Source organism: Kryptolebias marmoratus, linkage group LG12 (genome assembly GCF_001649575.2).
Source record: "Kryptolebias marmoratus isolate JLee-2015 linkage group LG12, ASM164957v2, whole genome shotgun sequence".
Taxonomy (NCBI): domain Eukaryota; kingdom Metazoa; phylum Chordata; class Actinopteri; order Cyprinodontiformes; family Rivulidae; genus Kryptolebias; species Kryptolebias marmoratus.
The window spans coordinates 6,634,452-6,653,176 of NC_051441.1; the positions used below are offsets into that span (position 1 = coordinate 6,634,452).

At 41.3% G+C, this 18,725-nt stretch overlaps 1 protein-coding gene across 5 annotated transcripts in view; it reads right to left on the reverse strand.

Annotated features, from left to right (window-relative positions):
- Positions 1-928: 928 nt before the first annotated feature.
- Positions 929-18,725, reverse strand: part of axin1 (axin 1) — a 29,647-nt gene continuing 11,850 nt past the window's right edge. For 3 of the 5 annotated variants that reach the window (XM_025008860.2, XM_025008861.2, XM_017429380.3), the window contains 10 exons: positions 16,383-17,348; positions 11,641-11,781; positions 10,809-10,905; positions 9,506-9,643; positions 6,542-7,074; positions 6,292-6,453; positions 5,680-5,898; positions 5,390-5,497; positions 3,627-3,776; positions 929-3,448 (listed from right to left, as the gene is read on the reverse strand). In XM_025008860.2, coding sequence (XP_024864628.1) covers positions 3,322-3,448; positions 3,627-3,776; positions 5,390-5,497; positions 5,680-5,898; positions 6,292-6,453; positions 6,542-7,074; positions 9,506-9,643; positions 10,809-10,905; positions 11,641-11,781; positions 16,383-17,257 — 2,550 coding nt within the window. In that variant the 5' untranslated portion in view covers positions 17,258-17,348 and the 3' untranslated portion in view covers positions 929-3,321. The remainder of the gene's footprint in view (positions 3,449-3,626; positions 3,777-5,389; positions 5,498-5,679; positions 5,899-6,291; positions 6,454-6,541; positions 7,075-9,505; positions 9,644-10,808; positions 10,906-11,640; positions 11,782-16,382; positions 17,349-18,725) is intronic. The other 2 variants (XM_025008863.2, XM_037978815.1) reach the window with 2 other exon arrangements.

Genomic DNA, 18,725 nt, shown 5'->3' on the forward strand with positions numbered 1-18,725 from the left:
CATTTATAATTCTCTCATGTGCAAGATGTGGATTATCAGTCAAGGTTAAGGCAAAGCCAGCCTTGATATTCAGTATTCATGTAATTAGAGGAATAGATAAAACAGAGCAAATAAAAGAGCTGTTTGTGCATAAGGCTTCACAGAAGGAATCTGTTTCTTTATTTCTAGAGAAGAAGAAACGTCTTCATTAACACTTTGACGTAACGTGAAAGTATTACGTGTTTTCTGTGACGTGTTTCTCCTCAGCTGTTTCACTGTGAGGCGACAACACCCTGAAGCCAAGTCCTCCTTCACATGAACAGAGAGAGCGCCATCTATGGGCGGTCGCTGAACACCGCAGAGCTCCGTGTTCTGATGTCAGAAACATGATGGTTCCAACAAAGGACCTTACAGTCGCATGAAAGGTTTCAATTAGGCAATTATAAAATCTATAATCAAGTAAATAGGGTGGTTGTTCGAAGTTTGAACAACAGAAAAAGGCCATTAAAGAGCCATCTGTCCAGTCAGTGAGTTCAAAACAAACAAAAAAATCCTTACAATTTTCAACTCAAAGCTTGGGGTGGATGATGAGCTGAATAATGGTGTGTGTGTGTGTGTGTGTGTGGTGGGGGGCACTTTTTCTGAAAGTATCATCATGATAAACACTAAAACACTGGTTGGTTGAGCAAATTATTCTCAGATGAAATGAAATTCTTTGCAGATATTCAGATTTGAATGTTTTAGTAAAGGGAGTTGGAAACAATCTAAAAACAGATACTTTCCCAGATTCCTTTTCTTGTTTGTTTTTTCTGTATTTATCCACACCTGGTAAATACTCAAATCAGTTTCCAGACTTGTTATGGCTGCGCAGAAACCCTCTGAATGACGAGAAACAACGCAGCACATGGCATCATGTCTGCTGTGACAGATAAAAATAAAAGCTCAAATGCTGATTTGTTGCATTTTTTTTATTATTATTATTATTATTATTATTATTGTTCAGGTACCTTAAAATGGCCACCAAGATATCAGTGAGCAGAAGCAGGCCCAGGACAGCAGATTTGACTTCTGAGCCTCTCGTTCCTGACCATTTAAGCTCTACATATTTACATATAAAAGGCTGAACATTAAACACGGAACGGAAACAACCTTGCAAAACAATAAAAAAAAAGTCTAAACAAAAATATAAAGCTAATCCCTGGTTTTTATGTCCCCCTTATTTATCTGAAAGTCGCACTGTAGACATCATTAGCATAGTAATAAAGGCACTCTGCTGTTCGTTGTACACATTCCAGGAGAAGTCCACTTCAGGAGTTTTCACAGTAGGAATCAGAACAGAGATGATTCTCTATGTTGGAAAAAGAATTCAATCAAAACAACACAGACTTTCACATAATAACGTAAAGGAATTGTATAATTTAACAGCCAATTAATCACTGGAGATCAACGAGCTATAAATATATTAGTATTCTAAGAAAAAGCAGCAGCAGTTCCTGACGCTGTGGTTCCGTTACAAGTCAGCACCGCGGATTCAAGGTCCCCTGGGGTTCTGCTCTGTTGGCCGCAGGAGGAACGTGTGGAATGAGTCACTCCTCAGGACGAACAAAGAACAATAACCAGGGACAGAACATACAGAGACGGGGTGGCCTTGAATCGCCGGTTCTTCTTGCAAACCCAGTGGACTTTGTGCCATTCGTTTCAGTTTCAGTGCAAAAATGTCCTTTACATTTAAAAAGAAAGATATTCTTTCAGTCAGTAGTAAGAGCACAGAAATATTCTGCCTGCTTCGGTGAGGGTTTCTTCAAAATGCTCCAGATATTTCAGCTTTAGAATCCGTCAATCATACAGCTTCTAGGTTTGATCTGCTGAAAAGGGTTTTAATGGGGGTATTTTTATATATAAAAGACCAGAAGTCATAACGTAAAACGGGTCTATTCCGAACGTCTACTACATTCTAACATTTGTCTTTGGTGTGATCTATCACACATAGATCCTAATATCCTTCCAGGCACAAGTTGGAGCTGTGATCAAACAAAGGCTTCGGATTCGAAATAAGCCTGTTTTGTTGCTTGATTTTAATGATCCGAAGAATCAAATAAGAACATGACATTCACTCCAACACCATCTGTGTTATTGTGTTCATGCCTGTAAGTGTCTTCAATAAGATGATAACCGTTACTCCCTTTTAGACTTATGACTTCAAAAAAAAAAACAAATCAAAGGTCTTTCTGCTTTTTAAGCTTTAAAATTTACAAAGAATAAATTAATAAAACGTAATTTTTCTGATCAGTCATCTACACCTTAAAACCTGATTGTATCAGTCAGGGTAAAATTTCATTACAACAATTAATTACAAAGCAAAACCTCTGATACTTTGACACGTTTCCTGTTATTACAAATGCAGATTCTATTATTATGGCAGCAGAGGTATTTACCCGTTTGCATAGATTAACCTTGTGATTTTGTGATTGCAGTTAGTGTGTATTGTTATTCAGATGCAGTTTATTTTAAACAGCAAATGGACTGAAAAAACGATTCTGTAAATAAATGGATGAAAACAAACCTTCCAGGCCGTGTACCCCATTTAACAGGAATGAAAGCCAACAAAATCTCACTAGAAATGTCTTTGTGAAACAAGACATTTCATTAAAGTATCTGAAAGGAAATGGTCTCTAATTGTATAATTATTTATGTTTATGTCCTTATACATCATAAAGCTTCCACAGCTGAGCCAGAAAGGACCACAGACTTCAAACACAAGGTCTTTTTTTTTAAATATAAGGGTATTGTTAGAAATTAGGTTTGCGTTATTCTGGTTATTAATGGATTGACGCTTTAGAAAAACCTACTCTGAGACGTAATCAGTGGTTCTAATAACAATAAACAAGGAGCTCAACAAAATCAACATATGAAAGCGCTTGGATGAGCTCAAACATCTGAGCCCAAACGGCTCCTCCTGTGATGGATGAGAAACATCTAACATAGTCTTCAACTGGGACCTTTTATAAACTTCAGATTTTTGCATCTTAAACAGATGAATAGAATAAAAAACTGTTATCCTTTAACACAAACTGTACATGTAAAAATGACAAGTGCTGCTACTTTAGAAAGGATCTCCTCTGATACATTTTTATCAAAAATACGCAGCTTTAGTAGCACTTTTCTTCTTCGTCTAACTAGAAAACTTTACAATGCTACGTTACATTTTAAAAACATTTTGTTTGTTTAATTCTAGTCCATCATTGACCACTGCGTTAATCATCCACTTCTCATTTCTTCATTTTAATTAAACTTCCTTTTCACCTTCAGCTGCTCCTCGACTCTTCCTCCTCAACACGAGCGTCAATCAACCTTCTCAACTTTGCCGATGATCTTTTCCTCAAAGATGGGCAGGATGGCGTCGTCCTCGCGGATCTCCTCGAACACCACCCCGCAGTCAAACTCGTCGCTCACCTTCTTGAAATAAAACCTATAAAATGTAAACAAAAAAAGTGAATCTGGTTTACAAAAACCAAACCTGAAGTCATAAAAGGCAGCTTTAGTTTGAAAGACTTTTTAAATGTCACGTCTCTAATGTGCTGAAAGCATTTACTCAGAGAAAACAACCCTTCTAGTAACATTAAAAATGACTCGTTCACAAAGCCCACCTGTAATTTCCTTTCTTCGTCAGCAGTTCTTTGAACTGGCCCAGAGTAACGACCCGTCCTCTGACGGAGGTCCGGTACGGAATCAGCTCCTCGCAGAAGTAATAAGCCACGGTGATGTTCTCACACAGCTGCTTCCTGCAGGACTTCTGGCTGCAAACACAAACCAGAGAAATGTGAAGCTCGTCTTTTCTAGTAACCCTTTTAAGTTGGGGAAAAAAATGGTTTCTACTGAAAAAAACATATATAAACAACAGTTTATTTTACTTTTTGAAGCCCATAACTATTAAAAACTCCTTTTCTTCAGCAAATTTCTGCAAAGTCATTCAGCACTCAGCATTTTTGCAGAAAATGCGACTTCTTTAGTTGCATTTTCTGATATTTGTTATACCGTCCGTTATCCTGGCATCTTTGTTTACAGATGAAGACACTTTCAACATTTCGTCACTGACTCTGGTCTAACTACATAAACAGGCTGGTCAGAGAAAAGTCACGCGTGAAGGAGGACAAGTATTCTCAGCTGAGCGATGCCATTGGTCAACGCATTACTGTGGGTGGACATCCATCTGTCCTCCGTCCAACAACAGATGGCTCCACACAAGTGGCATCACACGGATGTCCCACCATCACTTAATGCATCAGAAATCCTGCGACATCTCTGAGTCGTAACTCAACACAACGACGTGTCAGACGGGCTTTTCTGAATGTGACGCTTTGCAAAGAATCATGGGAAAGAAATGCAGTGAACTCGATAAGAAACCGTCACATTTTTTACCGGGTAAAAAAATAGAAACCTACATGCAGTTACTGGAAATTAGACAAAATGTAAAAGCATCGAAATTAAAACGAGGACTGGGATTAAATATGTCTGCACACACAAGACTCTTAAAACAACTGCTTTAAACCAATACTATGAAAATAAATCTTACAACTGCTTTTTTTTTTGCTTCACTTCAGTTTGAAATCCCATCCGCCGTGTACCAAACTCGAAACGGAGAGTTCTCTTCAAGAAAATCGGAGGTACAGAGAGGTCCGGTCTGTAAGTGGAGCTGCAGCTCTGATGGGAGGATTCATGCTGCCTAATCTGCCTTTCATCTTTTTCTTTCTCCTCCATCTACTTAACGTCCACCTGAGAGGAAGTCTGACATCAAACACCAAATATCAAAGCTGACCCGCTCCTTAAATCTCTGCTGAACACAGAAAAAACACACTTCTCTGTTTTCTTTGTAATCTTTTGTTTTCTGGTCTCCAGAGTTCAACCTTAAAGTCTGATTGAGAGTTTATGATCAGGTGGAGAATCATTTCTTTTTAACATGATGACTAAAAGTGAACCACTCTTCAAAATCAACATGATAAATCATTTAAACGGATTTAACCATCATAACAGCAACAAAAGACCATCAGATAGGAAGGATAATGCTCCCTCTGCTTCTCTAAACTGAGTTAAAAAAATATATATTTTATTTGCTTGTGTTATCACCTGAATGTGCATTATTTCTCATTAAAATTCAGAATAAAATTTGAAATCTTGCTTCTAAACAACAGAGTTCCATCTTATATTGAAGATCTTATTGATCTTAAATAAAATAAAAGGTAGAAGAATCCAAAGCCAGGTGATGAAGAAGTAGCTCGAGTCTTATTCCTGCATAATTACAGGACAAAACACCAAATCCAGACAAACTGGGTGGTAGACTTTGAGGCATCATGTGAGAAGAGAAGACGGCTGCTGTGTTCTGAACACATTAGAGGTGAAACGGTGAACATACTCGGCTTCAGAGAGCTCAGAGTCTGACACAGCGGGCACCACGTTGAGCAGAGGGACGGGTGCAGGTCTGACTGCAGTGCGACCCCTCTGAATCACCTCCATCACGTACCTGAGGGGCAGAAAAAAAAAAACCAATTTAGACAAACTGACCAAGAAGAAACCCACAGGCTACAGAACAAAACAGAAAGCGTGTGGAAAACCCCCCACCTCCTCCGGCTCAGAGTCTAATAAAGGATCGCAATGATTGAGAGAACAGATAAGAGTGGCAATAAAACACGTTTTATTTGTTACCTCTGCTTGGGCTGCAGAGGTCCACACTTAATCTTTTCCTCCTCGAGCCGCCGGCAAACCTCCTCCAGCTGGATCAGGGGGCTGGGGGCCGGGTTTGGGGGCATGGTGGGGTCCTGGATGAAAGGGTGAAACGGCTGCACGTTGTTGCGTAGCTGACTGCTGAAGCCTGGGTGCGTCGGTCCGGATCTGTCTGGGGCCCGCCTGGAGCTGGTGATACTCCTGAAGGTAAAGCACATCAGCAGTTACTCCTTTAATGACGGATCCTCTACGCGTTCGCTTTAAATTCTCCAGAGTCAGCTCTGTTTGTCTTTTAACTAAATATCTCATGAACCACTGAACAGATTTCAGCTGATTAACTTTTGGAGTCAACCCAAATCAAGATGGCCACTAGAGCCAACTGACCATAATTCAGTCAATTTTACAGACATTGAGCTAAAATCTGACGTTAATAACTCTCAGCTACCGTCACAACACATCCTCTGAGCAGGAGATTGCACATTACATCATTTTAAGGTTTGACCAAAAGAGCTACAACTCTGTCATTTCTCAACACAAGATGATTTTAGTCTAAAACTCTGGCATATGCAATAACTAAAGTAATTGAGTACTGACCCGTACGGGCTCCTCTTGTGCTGAACCATCTCTTTCTGACCTTCCATCAGCCACAAGAGGATTTTCTGATTTTTCTCCATCTCCTCTGCCGGTCCTGACGCGTCACAGGGCCGCCCTTCTTCGCCTCTCTTTGACGCCCTCCGACACTGTGTGCCACTCCTGCTGTTTCCCAGCAAATAAAAGTGGGTAAGAAGAAAGGCAGGAAGGAGAACGGTGATGTGAAAGACAAACAAAGCAGCTCGTTCCACACCTGTACCCCGTGTGCTCCACAGGGCTGGATCCCACGCCACCATCTGCAAAGCTGCGAGTCTTGGAACCGTAATAACTTGCCTCCGAGCTCCACGGAAACCCGCCGTGCGCACGTGCGGCCGCCTCAGACTCCACCTGCTCTTTGGGCTTTCCCACACCTGCCTGGTGGACGAGATGCATGTGTCTGTGATGGTACACGTGGCCCGACTCTCCCTTGACGCCATGCCTGGTTGGATGTTTGCCCGGGCCCGACTGCCCCACCCCTTTGGATCTTGGGAATCCGTCCGGGGAGCGGGACTTGGGGGAGTGGCGGTCATTCCCCGGAGACTCGCAGCCGGGCGTCTTCATGACCCGCTGGACGTGGTCGTCCAAGATGCTCTCAGGGTTTTCCTCGTGAGTGTCTCTGACAAACGGGCCGCTGTAGGTGGTGTCAGCGTACCGGGGGTTGTAGTTCAGAGAATAAGCACTAGGGGGCAGCCTGTGACTGGAGAACGATGAGGCTGAGGACAAGGTGACTTCATCGCCTTCCTCCTCCTTCAGTAGAAAAACCCAACAGACAAAAAAACAAAGAGGATCATATTTTTAAATCAAAGCTCCAGAAAACCATGTAAACAAATGCTTTGTAATTTTACAGGCTAATTTCCAAATGACAGATAAACACAACTAAGGTTATCCCAAAATAGTTCATAAAGAATTCTGTGCCTATTTCAACTTAAAGATGGCAGATTTGACTTTTTCTAACATAAACTGCAGAAATCTGTGACTAAATCTGGAGCAGGAGCCATCAGTATTCACACAGCACAGCTCTGTCACGACAAATACAGGCAGCTGATCCAGGTTCAGCTCTGACTGGGACAAAACTGTGCTGTGACAGAACCTGCAGCAGGGGATTTACCCTGTGTGTGTGTGTGTGTGTGTGTGTACAGGTTTTATATTAGGTTTTGATAAGAAGACACAGGAGGAAGAGGAGGACACAGAGATAAACAGTGAAGTGTGTAATGTTCAGGTTGTTTTCAGAATAACAGAATTTTAAGTTCAATATATGGTCACTGCTATAAAGCATCACTAAAAGTAGAAGATTTATTGTTCTATATGAAAGTGTTTTAATCATTATCCACTGTCGAACAGCGTATTAGTGTCTGTCTGTTACCAAAATATGTCATGAAGCATCGAATGATCAACAACAGTAACATCCATGGAAGAGCCAATAAAGATTGAGCTAAAAACATGGAAATGGTAAACCTATGTTTTTATGGCCCTGCCTGTTCCTTCATATTTATTCCTGACAGTTGTCTGACTTAATATTTCTCTTTCCTGTCCACGTTTAGCAGCAGATTCCTTCTTATATTTCCATCGAACGTCTGACTCCACCATATTTGTTTACCTACGCAGAATACAGCCAGCCTAATGTAAGCCAGTCTTGTGTCTCAAGTTTCCATGAGGTTTTCAGCAGATTCAGCCACGTGCTTTGTTTACATTGACTGAGCACCCACATTTCATTACATATCAATGCATCTGGAAAACTCCCAGAGTCGACTCACCATTTGATATAGTATAGGATAACATTTTGTATATTTGATTTTATAGTTTGAAATGAGAACCTTTTTATTGCACAGCTCGAGCTCAGAGTACTTCCTAATGAAGGAAATCATTGCATCTTTACCTCCAGGCTTCTAGAAAGCAAAGCTGAATCTCTGTGATGGCAGCTTCAGCTTCTTCCCTTTCAGGCACCGCCACATAAATCGTTCACCCAGAGAGTCAATACTTGGCGCCGAGTACTGAGGGAGATTTCATTTGTGGTAACAGCAACCTTTTCATCACCGTTCAAGTGGCATCAAACAAGCATCTCACTCTTCCAGGCTTTCGAGTGGCCGAGCGTGCAGGTGCTCCATCTGATTCATCCGCAAAGCCAGATTGCTGACAGGCCAAGGACGGAATTCTCCAAACGATTCATCGGGCTTTTTACTCCACGCTCAAACGGCTGGCCTCATTTATTTCATTAAGGACAGACGGGTTTAGGTCTCCTTTGTTTCTGAAAGTTATAAACCTGACGGCCAGGCACACACACGTCCACCTGTCAGGCTTCCGCTGACGCCATCTACAATCAGCGTAATACACTCTTCTCTTATTGCTGTAAACTCGGTAATAAAATGCTCTTTGATATCAACGTTTGCACTGTAACAAATCTTTACAACCATTTCATCTTTACTGGCTGCTTCAACAAACAGCTTTTCTTCATAGTTTAAGCTCAAAACATTTTCTGATCACAAAGATCCGACATTCTCAGTTACTGTCGCCCGCCACCGAAGATATATGGCGATCAGGGTGTGTGTATATCCCATAAACCACTGCACGAAGTATAGAATAATTATTGGATGGGTAACTACAACAAAATAACCTCTGGAGACAACCCTATTTAAAATGGCCGCTAAAATATAAAACACCAAATATCAAAGCTGATATAAGATATATATAAGCTAAATATACGATAAATATAAGATATTTAGCTAAAATGTGGTGTGGAAATGACTGATTATTATCCCCAACACATACTCTGAGCGCTACACGTCACATATTGTTTTAGCTGAAAACTTTGGCATCATAACTCCGTTTCTTCTCAGCACAAGTTGAATTTAGTTTGAAACTTCTTCAAGGAAATATAGGCTTTTAAACTTTTTAATGAAACCGAACATCTTCAGGTTTTAGTGCTGCTTTTTAAAAACCATTATCCGTATTTGAACCCTCCGATCTAATAGTTCTTTAGCTTATGTTAGCAGGGATGACCAAATGTTCACGCTGTCGGCTCATGTGACTGGAATGTGTCTTTATCAAACTGCCCCTGTTGTACTATAATAAATGCAATTGAGCCGAGACAGTGCTCGTCAGTGTGAAACTCCTTCACGTGCTAAATCAAATTACCAACACGCTGAATCAGCTCGGACGGAAAGGAAAAACCTCACGGTACCAGTCGGACTCTCTTCAGGCGCTCCTCCAGTTTCTCCCGCGCCTCCCTCTCCTTCAGAACGCCCTCCAGCCTCCTGATCAGCTCCGCGGCAAACATTTCCGGCTCCACGTGGATATCCTTGGGGATCCGGTTTGTGCGCTGGAGGAAGAACGGTCAAACTGTGAAGATCTCTGCGCGGAAACTCGCTCCACCTCTCGTGTTACTGTTCGGAACAGGTTTAGCTCTCAGCGGCTGGACTGAGACGCTTACTTCAAAAGGATCATAAATATGAAGTTAAATTAAAAGAAGAAATGCATATCACGCACCAACATTCAAGCCAGACCATTAAACTAGAAATATGTTATGTTGAGAAATAACAGAATTGTAGCCAATTAGTCCAACCTGAAGAATACCATTAAGTATGATCTCATGATTGCCCACCTTTCGTCTTTTGGGCACTAATTAAACTTTACTATCAACACATATTACTGAACTTCATTTATTTATTTATTGTTTTATATTTGCTCAACCAATACTAAGAATTATATCCTCAATATGACATTTACATTCTTTTAAAAGGGGGGTTTAATTTAATGTTTGTATTATAAACGCTCTGAAAATGTCTTTGTTTGCAAAAACATTCACAAAAAACTATTCTGATACCATTTTTGTTCTACATTTCACAGTAACGTTGTGATTATTAACTCATTAGGGTAATAAAAACATGTTTTAAACAGCAAAGAAACTCTCCCTAATAAGGACTCCGGTGGCATGTGTTTCTGTGCTGCCTGAGCTGCAGTCAGGTTTTAGTCAAAGCTGTTCAAAAAAAAAACAAAGGATAAAAAGACAAAGTGATTTTCTAAACAAAAAAAAACATTCAAGCCAATTCTTGGGTTTTTTGGGCAGAAAAATATGAGCGTCATGGTTCACAGATCTGCTCTCTACTCTTTAGTCCATCTATGCATTCTAATGAAGCGCTCCGTGTGGAGTTTAATTTGAATCTTTACTCCGAGGCCTAATTAGGGCCGAGGTTTCCCTGCGAAGACGCAGCAGAAGCTGAGGAGGAAGGCATCAGGCTGTCACACAGGAGGATTCGTGTCTGCTAGACTTCAGCGCGCGCAGCTCAGGCAGGCATCAAGCTGCATTTAGACAGCCTTCTTTTTCCCCATCAGCTATTCTTATACTCCATCACAGGCAGAGCCGAAATATGCACATCTCCAGTGGTGGAGCAGAGAAATGTTAAGCAGAGACAGACGGTTACAAAGAGAGGGGTGTAGAGGCAGAAAGTGAGAGGGAAAAGGGAAATAAGCCATGAATAACTCACAGGGAAATGAGGTAGTGGCACTCGCCCATTTGCTTTGGCACTTTCGTGCATCTCCCGGCGATGCTGTTTGCGGTATCGGAAGGGTGGAACCCCATCTCTGGAATTAACAACAAAGATATTTTCATAAAACATACTCATGAATAAACAACGGAGGCGAGCTTTGAAGTCGAGCGCGTCTCGCAGCGTTTTTCTGCCTGAAACAAACACCCAAAAAGTCTTTGTTATCCAGTGCCGCGGGGGACAGGTGTTCTTGCAGGATTCTGGTGTCCCTGGTGCACCGCGAGTGGTCCGGCGGAGCACAGCTACTCGCTTTCACATGCATGAGTGTGTAATCCTGCGTGGTTCTGGTCCTACTGGTTCCCACTCTGCCCTGCGCTGGAAGCTCACGGCCAATTAGCTTTTAATCCATTCAGCTTCAAACACATTTTTGTCCAGCTGAGCAACTTTTGAAGGCTCTTTGGACGAATCCCCAATAGAGCTGATCTGCACCAAAAAACAAATTATTTTTTAGATTTTCTATTTCTTTCAATAGAACTGGACTGAGTTTGACCCATGGACTCCACTGAAGTCCAAGCTTTATTTAAGAATCATAGATGACCAAAAACTTGTAAACTAAAGAAGAAAAGAATCCCCTTGGTTCTTTTAAAGCAGATTTACAGTCAAGTCAGTAAGTAAGGAGTCTCATTTATGTCAATTATATTGATTAAACTGGAAGGAAGTACAACAGGAAAACAGTTTGACTTTGATTAAAGACAACTGATGCGTTTGTCACAGCTGGGAACTTTGGGTTCAGATATTAATTTTAATGCTGACACCACAGTACGATACGTACACACTGCTGTCTGTGAGGGACAGGGTTTCTGCGTCACTGGACATGCTCTGCTGCTCGCTGTCGTTGGCGCTGGTGGCCGGAGCCAGAACGTGACCGGTGCTGACATAGTACGGGTGGACGGGCTCCCGGCACGACGCGAGCCTGGAACAAGAAACGGAACGACTGCTGAAGACACTGAAAGGAAACACGATTCTCAGAAACCCATCTTTGTGTAAGAAACACAGTTCATTAAAAACAAGGACAATGACTGCTTTCATCAGGATTTATGGGTCCCACCTACCAGGCTTTCCACACATTTTCCAGGAAGAAATCCAAACTTTTGTCTTAAGATTGTTGCATTTTAAGCCTTTTTTTGTTACATCAAAACGTTTGAAAATTGACTGTAAATATATAAACAGAGGTGAGGATTTATAATCTATATGTAAAATGTTAATAATCTTCAGATATCAGCCATAGCAGAAAAGGTGCAACGTCAGGGAGCACATTGGGGTTTGAAGTCTGGGCGACTCGTCTGATCACACCGCCACGCGTGGAACCAGTAAAGCTGAGATGAGCTCAAAAACCAACAAACTGGTGGCTAAAACCCGAAACACAACTTTTGCTTTGGTGGATGAACCAAAAGTGGACATCATGACGACTATCTCTCTTTTATAGACAGCAAATGTGAAAAAATACGCAGCTTGTTTGAGCAGTTTTTAAACAATTTGGTTTTTATTTTTTATAAAATGAGTCCGGAAATACTAATGTTTTTCAAATACTCTATTGTCCTTTATCCATACTTGTTCAGACCTGGAAAAAGCTAAAAACAAATTCTGTACTTAGTTACATCGTGTTGATGCGTATTAGTGACCTCTACATTAATCGATCAAAAAGTGCTGACTTTGGGACTAAATCTGTCATTTAATATTAAATCAAAACAAATGTCTCTTTTAATGAGGTAAACTAAAAACAGTGGTAGAGCACAATCTTGTTGGAATTTAGATAAACTAACTCGAACTCCGTCACATAATATGCTTGAACAATGCAGAACACTGGCTGATAAACTCAGACGATTCTCCATCTCTGTCAGTTTAGCATCTATTAGCTGTTCTTGTTTTGATTTATTTCAATTTAGATAAATATATTAGCTAGTAACGCCGTTTTGTAGAATTTTAGCACACAATAATTCCCAGAAAATGGGTTAAGTGTAACACCACTCTGACAGAGATGCACATTCTTCCCAAAGTATCTATAAAAAAAAAAAGTGAAGCCTTTTTTTATTTGACACCATTCACAGTCATCAACTTAGCTGAACAGACCTCTAACAGGGCTTGTGTACATGAATTATAGATGCTATGCATTATTATTTTGTATTCAAATTGGAATTCCCTGAAGCATTTACCCCGAGCTTCTCCCTGCTTGGAATGCAGAAGCTCGAGTTCTGATGGAACCTCTGTGACCAACAGATTTTTTTATTAATGCCAGAACAGGATGGAGAATAATTCACAGCTCCGTGACGGTGAAAGGCCACAACGCAAAAAGATGCAATTGTGTTTGTAGCGGAAAAAAATAAACTAGAAAAGTGTGGCCAAAGGAAATTAAGGCCTAATTTAGGTCTCGGTTTGATAAAATACAAATCAGGAAACATACAAAACACCCATTTCCATTTAGGACAAGGATCAAATCACACAAATCTAATCCAGAACATTGACTGGGGTGAGCCTTTTACTGTTGATTTGTGATATTTACCTCCAGTAAGTGACAGTAAAAAGATTCAACTAACTAAAAAAGCACAGAATATTAAGTAAAATGTAAATCTTCAGTTTCAAAACTTGATTAAAACATTATTTTCTTAATATTAATAGTGATCCATACAATGTTTTCTATTGCATTCACCATAATCCTTTGAATTTACAATAGATAACTAATATACTTGTGCTTTACTGGGAGTCAAATACTTGAAGAACAATTAAATAATTAGCAACACATTTGAAAAGATGCTGCATATGTTGAGATGGTTTTCCTTCTCTGAAAGCTTTCCTCCTGAAGAAAAGCATTTTGTGAGTGTTGCCAAGCTACTAAAGAGGCTAAACCATAAATAAAACTGCAAATCTTCGACCCTTCTCAGCAGATAGATGGGAGTAATCATAATGTCAGTCTGAAAGAAACACGTTGGCTTGTTCACATTGTTTTCACGCTTGTATCCCGAAGAGACTAAAGGCTCGTCTTTGAAATTTACATCCCGCCCGAATGAGAACAAAACTAAACAGTTTCAAAAGTTCCCCCTGAACATTAATGAACACAAAAGCCATTCTCTTTCAAGTCGTTTCACTTCTCCAAGCTGATTTGAAAGACTTTTTAATGTCTTCTGTTGGCATTCTCTGAAGGGATCCAACACAACTGCTGTAAAATTTAGTTTCACAAAAAAACAAAAACAAAAAAAGAAACCCATCGGGTGATGCTAAGAGGCTATTTAAAAATGAAGCGTGCCTTATTTTTGTAATTCCAGCCAAATGCCCGATTACTAAAATAATGATGTAAAAATAAGAACAGCAAGCTCACTCAGTTTAAACGTGTTTTCATTCTTTACATCCACCCGGCTGAAATGCCTGAGGGGGTTTGTTTCTGCGCTGAAGTTTTGCTTTCCAACTAAAGTGCTGCTTTTCTACAAACAAGCATGTGCTTTTTTGCAGATATCAGCCTTATCTTCTACACTGAAGAATGTGATGAGATGTAACCAAGCAGGAAACGTTGGGTAAAATATGCAAGTCAAATTCCAGCCAATCATTGTGTTTTTCAACAGACTGAACGGTGATAAAGGTTCGTTCTGTGTCTGCTCCTAAGTGCTGCACTGACACAGAGTTTTATCTGGGAGGTATTGTCTGTCTGTCTGTCTGTCAGCTGATGTGAATTCCTGTCTCTCATCAGAACCCGGCTGCTATGGGAACATGTCTGTAGAGTCCACTCGTGATGCAACAGAAACTATTCAGTGTCAGAACAAGGTTTTAGTGACACAGACAATAGCTGCCATCCCATTAAGACGTCACAGCTGGAGGGTTTTACTTCACCACAACGGCATGTAATCCTCTGCTGAAGATAAAATCATTTAACACAACAAGATTAGATGTTTTGTTTTCCTCTAAAAAGCAATGACAGTTTGGTTGTGGAAAGAAAAGCGATTAAAGATTTTATCTCTCGTTATAATACTTTCATTTCCTAAGATACTCGTGTTTCTATTCAACAGCTGTTTTCCACTCATTTAGCAGAATTACAGTCGAATAAAACGTGCAAAAACTGAAGCTAAAAAATTACAACAAGTGTGAAAATTAAGAGAAATTCAACCAGCGAACTTTACAAACAGCTTATCCACAAATCATTTCCCCTCCCTTTCAGGGGAGTTCTGTTATAAAGAGTCTTCAGCAGCGATTTATTTTACTCCAACAGTGAAGAGTTACCAATAATACTGAGCTGAGGTTCATCCCTGAGGCAGGACAAAACAAAAAAAATGTGATTAAAAAGATAACAAATTCAGCATAATATATGAGTCTGTTATACACAGCTGGATGGACTGGAATTAAAGCTCCCGTCTCAAAGAAAACGGCAGAACAAGCAAAAAGAAACGCTTCAAATAAACTGTTTACCCGCCTGCATTAAGAGAAATTAAACAACAAAACGTGTATCTGTTAAAGTCACATTCCTCTCAGGTTAAAAAGGCCCAAGTGGCAGAGAAGAAGAACGAGCGGAGGGCTGGATAGACGTGTGGCTGGGGGGGGGGGTTAAATCAGGTTTTTAATGCTTCACAGACACGAAAATGTCAAAAATCTGTTTTGGTAACATTAACCTGTGTCGCCACTTTAAGAGCAGCTGTTGTGCCGTTTGTCCTAACAGAGTTACCGTAGCTTCCCGTTGCAGTAAAGCTGCGTGTTTTCGCATCATTTCTTTGCTAAACTATGAAGAATTTATCTTTAAGTAATGGTTTAGGTTTTTAAAGCATGACTGTTTTTGTAATAACTCTGAAATGTTTGATTTGTGTTTAAATCTCCAGTGACAGAAACGATGCAAATCACGTTAGCTGTTCTGTGGCGATTTCTACTCCAAGTTAGCGTTGATGCTAATTGTTGGTCAGCAGTCTGTGATTTATAGGGTTTCCTGACATGTTGTTGTGTATTCTTTATTAGGCATGAAAATGAATTAACCAGTGTTTATTTACGTGAAATAAGCTATAGTCATTTAATGATTTTTTAATCGATTTGCAGCCCTCTGGATCATGATTAAATCGGTTTGTGAGGTATCTAAATGCAGACACAAATGTTTAATTATCCACTCACAAGCACATTCAACTGAAATTTTGCTAACAAAAATAAACAAATAAGATTAAGCTTAGATAAAAAAAAAAAAAATCAACCCTCTTCAACTGTTTCACTACTAAACCGTGTCCAGTGGAAAAACATGATTCCCAGAGACCCAACACCAAAAGAATAATGATTTGTGCTCCAACCTCCTGTAACCACTTTAACTTCCGACATTTCCTCACCACCTGAGGTGCAGATTCTCCACTTCACAAACCATCAATCAGCTCTGCTGCCTCTGCGCTCCCCTCAGATTCTGTTTTCATCTCAGACTTATGGCAGCGCTCACACTGATGTGAGCTTTCAGCTTTATTTCTAATTCAGCAGTTTGCAGGGAAAACCTGCACAGTTTGAGCTGAGCTGAAGTGTTTTTTTTTTTTCTTTTTCCCCTTTCAGATGCCTGGGAGGATTTACCTGTACTCGTGGCTGTCCTGGAATCTTGCTCTGTTGCCAACTCGCTGCGTCTCCATTAGCAGTTTCTGAGTGAGCTGGCTGCTCGGTGTCGGGTCGCACTCAGGCTGCTCCTCGGGCCCCTGGTCACATCTCCATTCCTCGTATTCGTTTAAAGTGGGTAAAAAACCCGACAGCCCCTTTCCTTCCCCAGAAACAGGGCTCTGATCGCCGTACGGCTTCGGGCTCTCTCCTCCTGTCCTTGTGTATTCCAAGTAAATGTTCGACTTTAAAAACAGAGGATAAGTGTTTTCCTCCATCATCGTCTGTATCTCAGTCTGAGCCTGTTCAAACATGGCAGGATCAATATGGAGCCTCATCACACAGTCTTTAATGAAAGACTTAGTCGCCGGTTTGATCTGTCTGGAGACAATCCCGTTGCTATCCTGGATGTACTTTTTATAGATGGCTTTTGCCAGTTTTATCTTCTTCTCCTCGTTAGCCTCGTTAGCTTCGAGCTTGCGAAAGCCGCTGCACGCAAACCAGAAGTCCAACACGTCGGCGCACTCCTCCTGCTTGAGGAACTTCCTGAACAGATGGATGCCATCCTGATCGTCCAGGAGGGAATGAAGCGACTCGGCCCATTTTAAGTACGGCGGCGTCGGGGAAGCGCTGCCCTCTGGCTCATAACCCAAATCCAAGTCCGGTCGCCGCGGTGTAGCCACTGACGCGTCGCATTTGGCGCTCTCGCTCTTGGAGGAGAAGCCGGGGTTGCTGTGCTGGCGACTGTCACTGCACACCAGCTCTCCCTCCTCCCCGGGGACTGGGGGTCTGGGAGCATCCTCAGTGAAGCTGCCTCCCAGGTCTGCTATGCAGCCCCTCTGGTCGCTTATGCTCATAGTCCCGGCATTCAAAAACCACGTCCCTGTAGCGCCCGAACCGCACAAGTGTTCGATCCAGAATTCTGCTTATGCCTCTGCGAAAAAACTCCTGCAAGAGAGAAGAATACATAATGAGATGCAGCTCACATGACTGGAAGGCAGATCATTACTCGCCTCGTCAGGGTATCACTCCTGTATTATTCCAACACAAAGAGCTCATTCTCAGATTAATGTCAGCCGTATTTCTACTCAGCGTTCTGGCAGATAATGTTAGGTGTCTGAAGAATTCACAGTAAGCAAATGTGTGGAAAGATGTTTGCAGCTTTGTTGTCTTTTCCACTTTTGTTGTTGATTTTGTGCCGTTTATCGTGGTGTACTTCCTGCATCGCATCCATCACCACTCAAGAGAATCTGCAGCACATGTTTGAAACAAATATCCTGCTGTTGTTTACTCCTCCTGTTAAACAGGTGGATTACTGACTCATTTGTTCACGTAACCCTAAGACAACGTCGGCAGAATGAGCTCCAAAAACTGGCTAAATATATTCTACTTGATTAACAGAAGGACATTTACCTAATATGTTCTGCTGCCGTGTTTATGACAGGCAGTTTCTCCCCAAGCACTGAAATAAATGGTGAATTGTGGAAGTAATTATATGGGCTTGAAGAATGAGAGAAAATGCAGAACGACAACAAAACCTGCTTTCCTTGAAGGAATGCATATTGCCTGCCGTCTTCTCATGCCAGAGTTTTAAACTGAAATCATCCTATAATGAGAAGGGATGGAGTTACTGTCATTTTGGCCAAACTATATAAACAACATAAAGCTCAATATCCTGTCATACCGTGAGATCTCATGAGGTGTGTTAGAGCTTTAGAATATCATGGGGATGACTACCAGCTACTCACACAACATTTAGATCAATATCTGTTACATTGACTGGGAAGGAGCCATTTTTCTAGTAATGTCTGTTAGCAGTGGAGACCATCCTGAATTGGGTCGACTCCAAATGCGAATGAGTTGTAGGTGAGAGTTTCACTGAAATAATTTGTCGCTCTTCACCACCATTGCCGCTTTGCTTAAAAGCCTTGTTTGGACCCGCAATGAATTATGGGATATGGTGAGCTAGCAGCCGCCGCTAGCGCTAGGTGCTGGGTACCCGGCAGCGGTGCGTCCCGCCGGCAGAGGTGCGCGAAGGATCACGTCGAGGGGCGCCGCGCGCCCAGCTGCTCTAGGTCCGCTCTCGGTCCGCTCCCGAACCTCGGAACCTCAACCTCTCTGCAGAGCAGCGAATTATTTTGCTATATTACACTTTAAGTGACACAACATGATTTTTTACAACATTTTTAGGCGAGAATGTGGCTTTGAAAGTCTCAAATATCTGCTCGGTTCATCAGTACATGACCTTATTACAAAATTGTTTTGACACTTTCGGACATGCCTGCTCCGCTCGCCAGCTGTCAGCTGGCCGAGCGTTTCACGTTC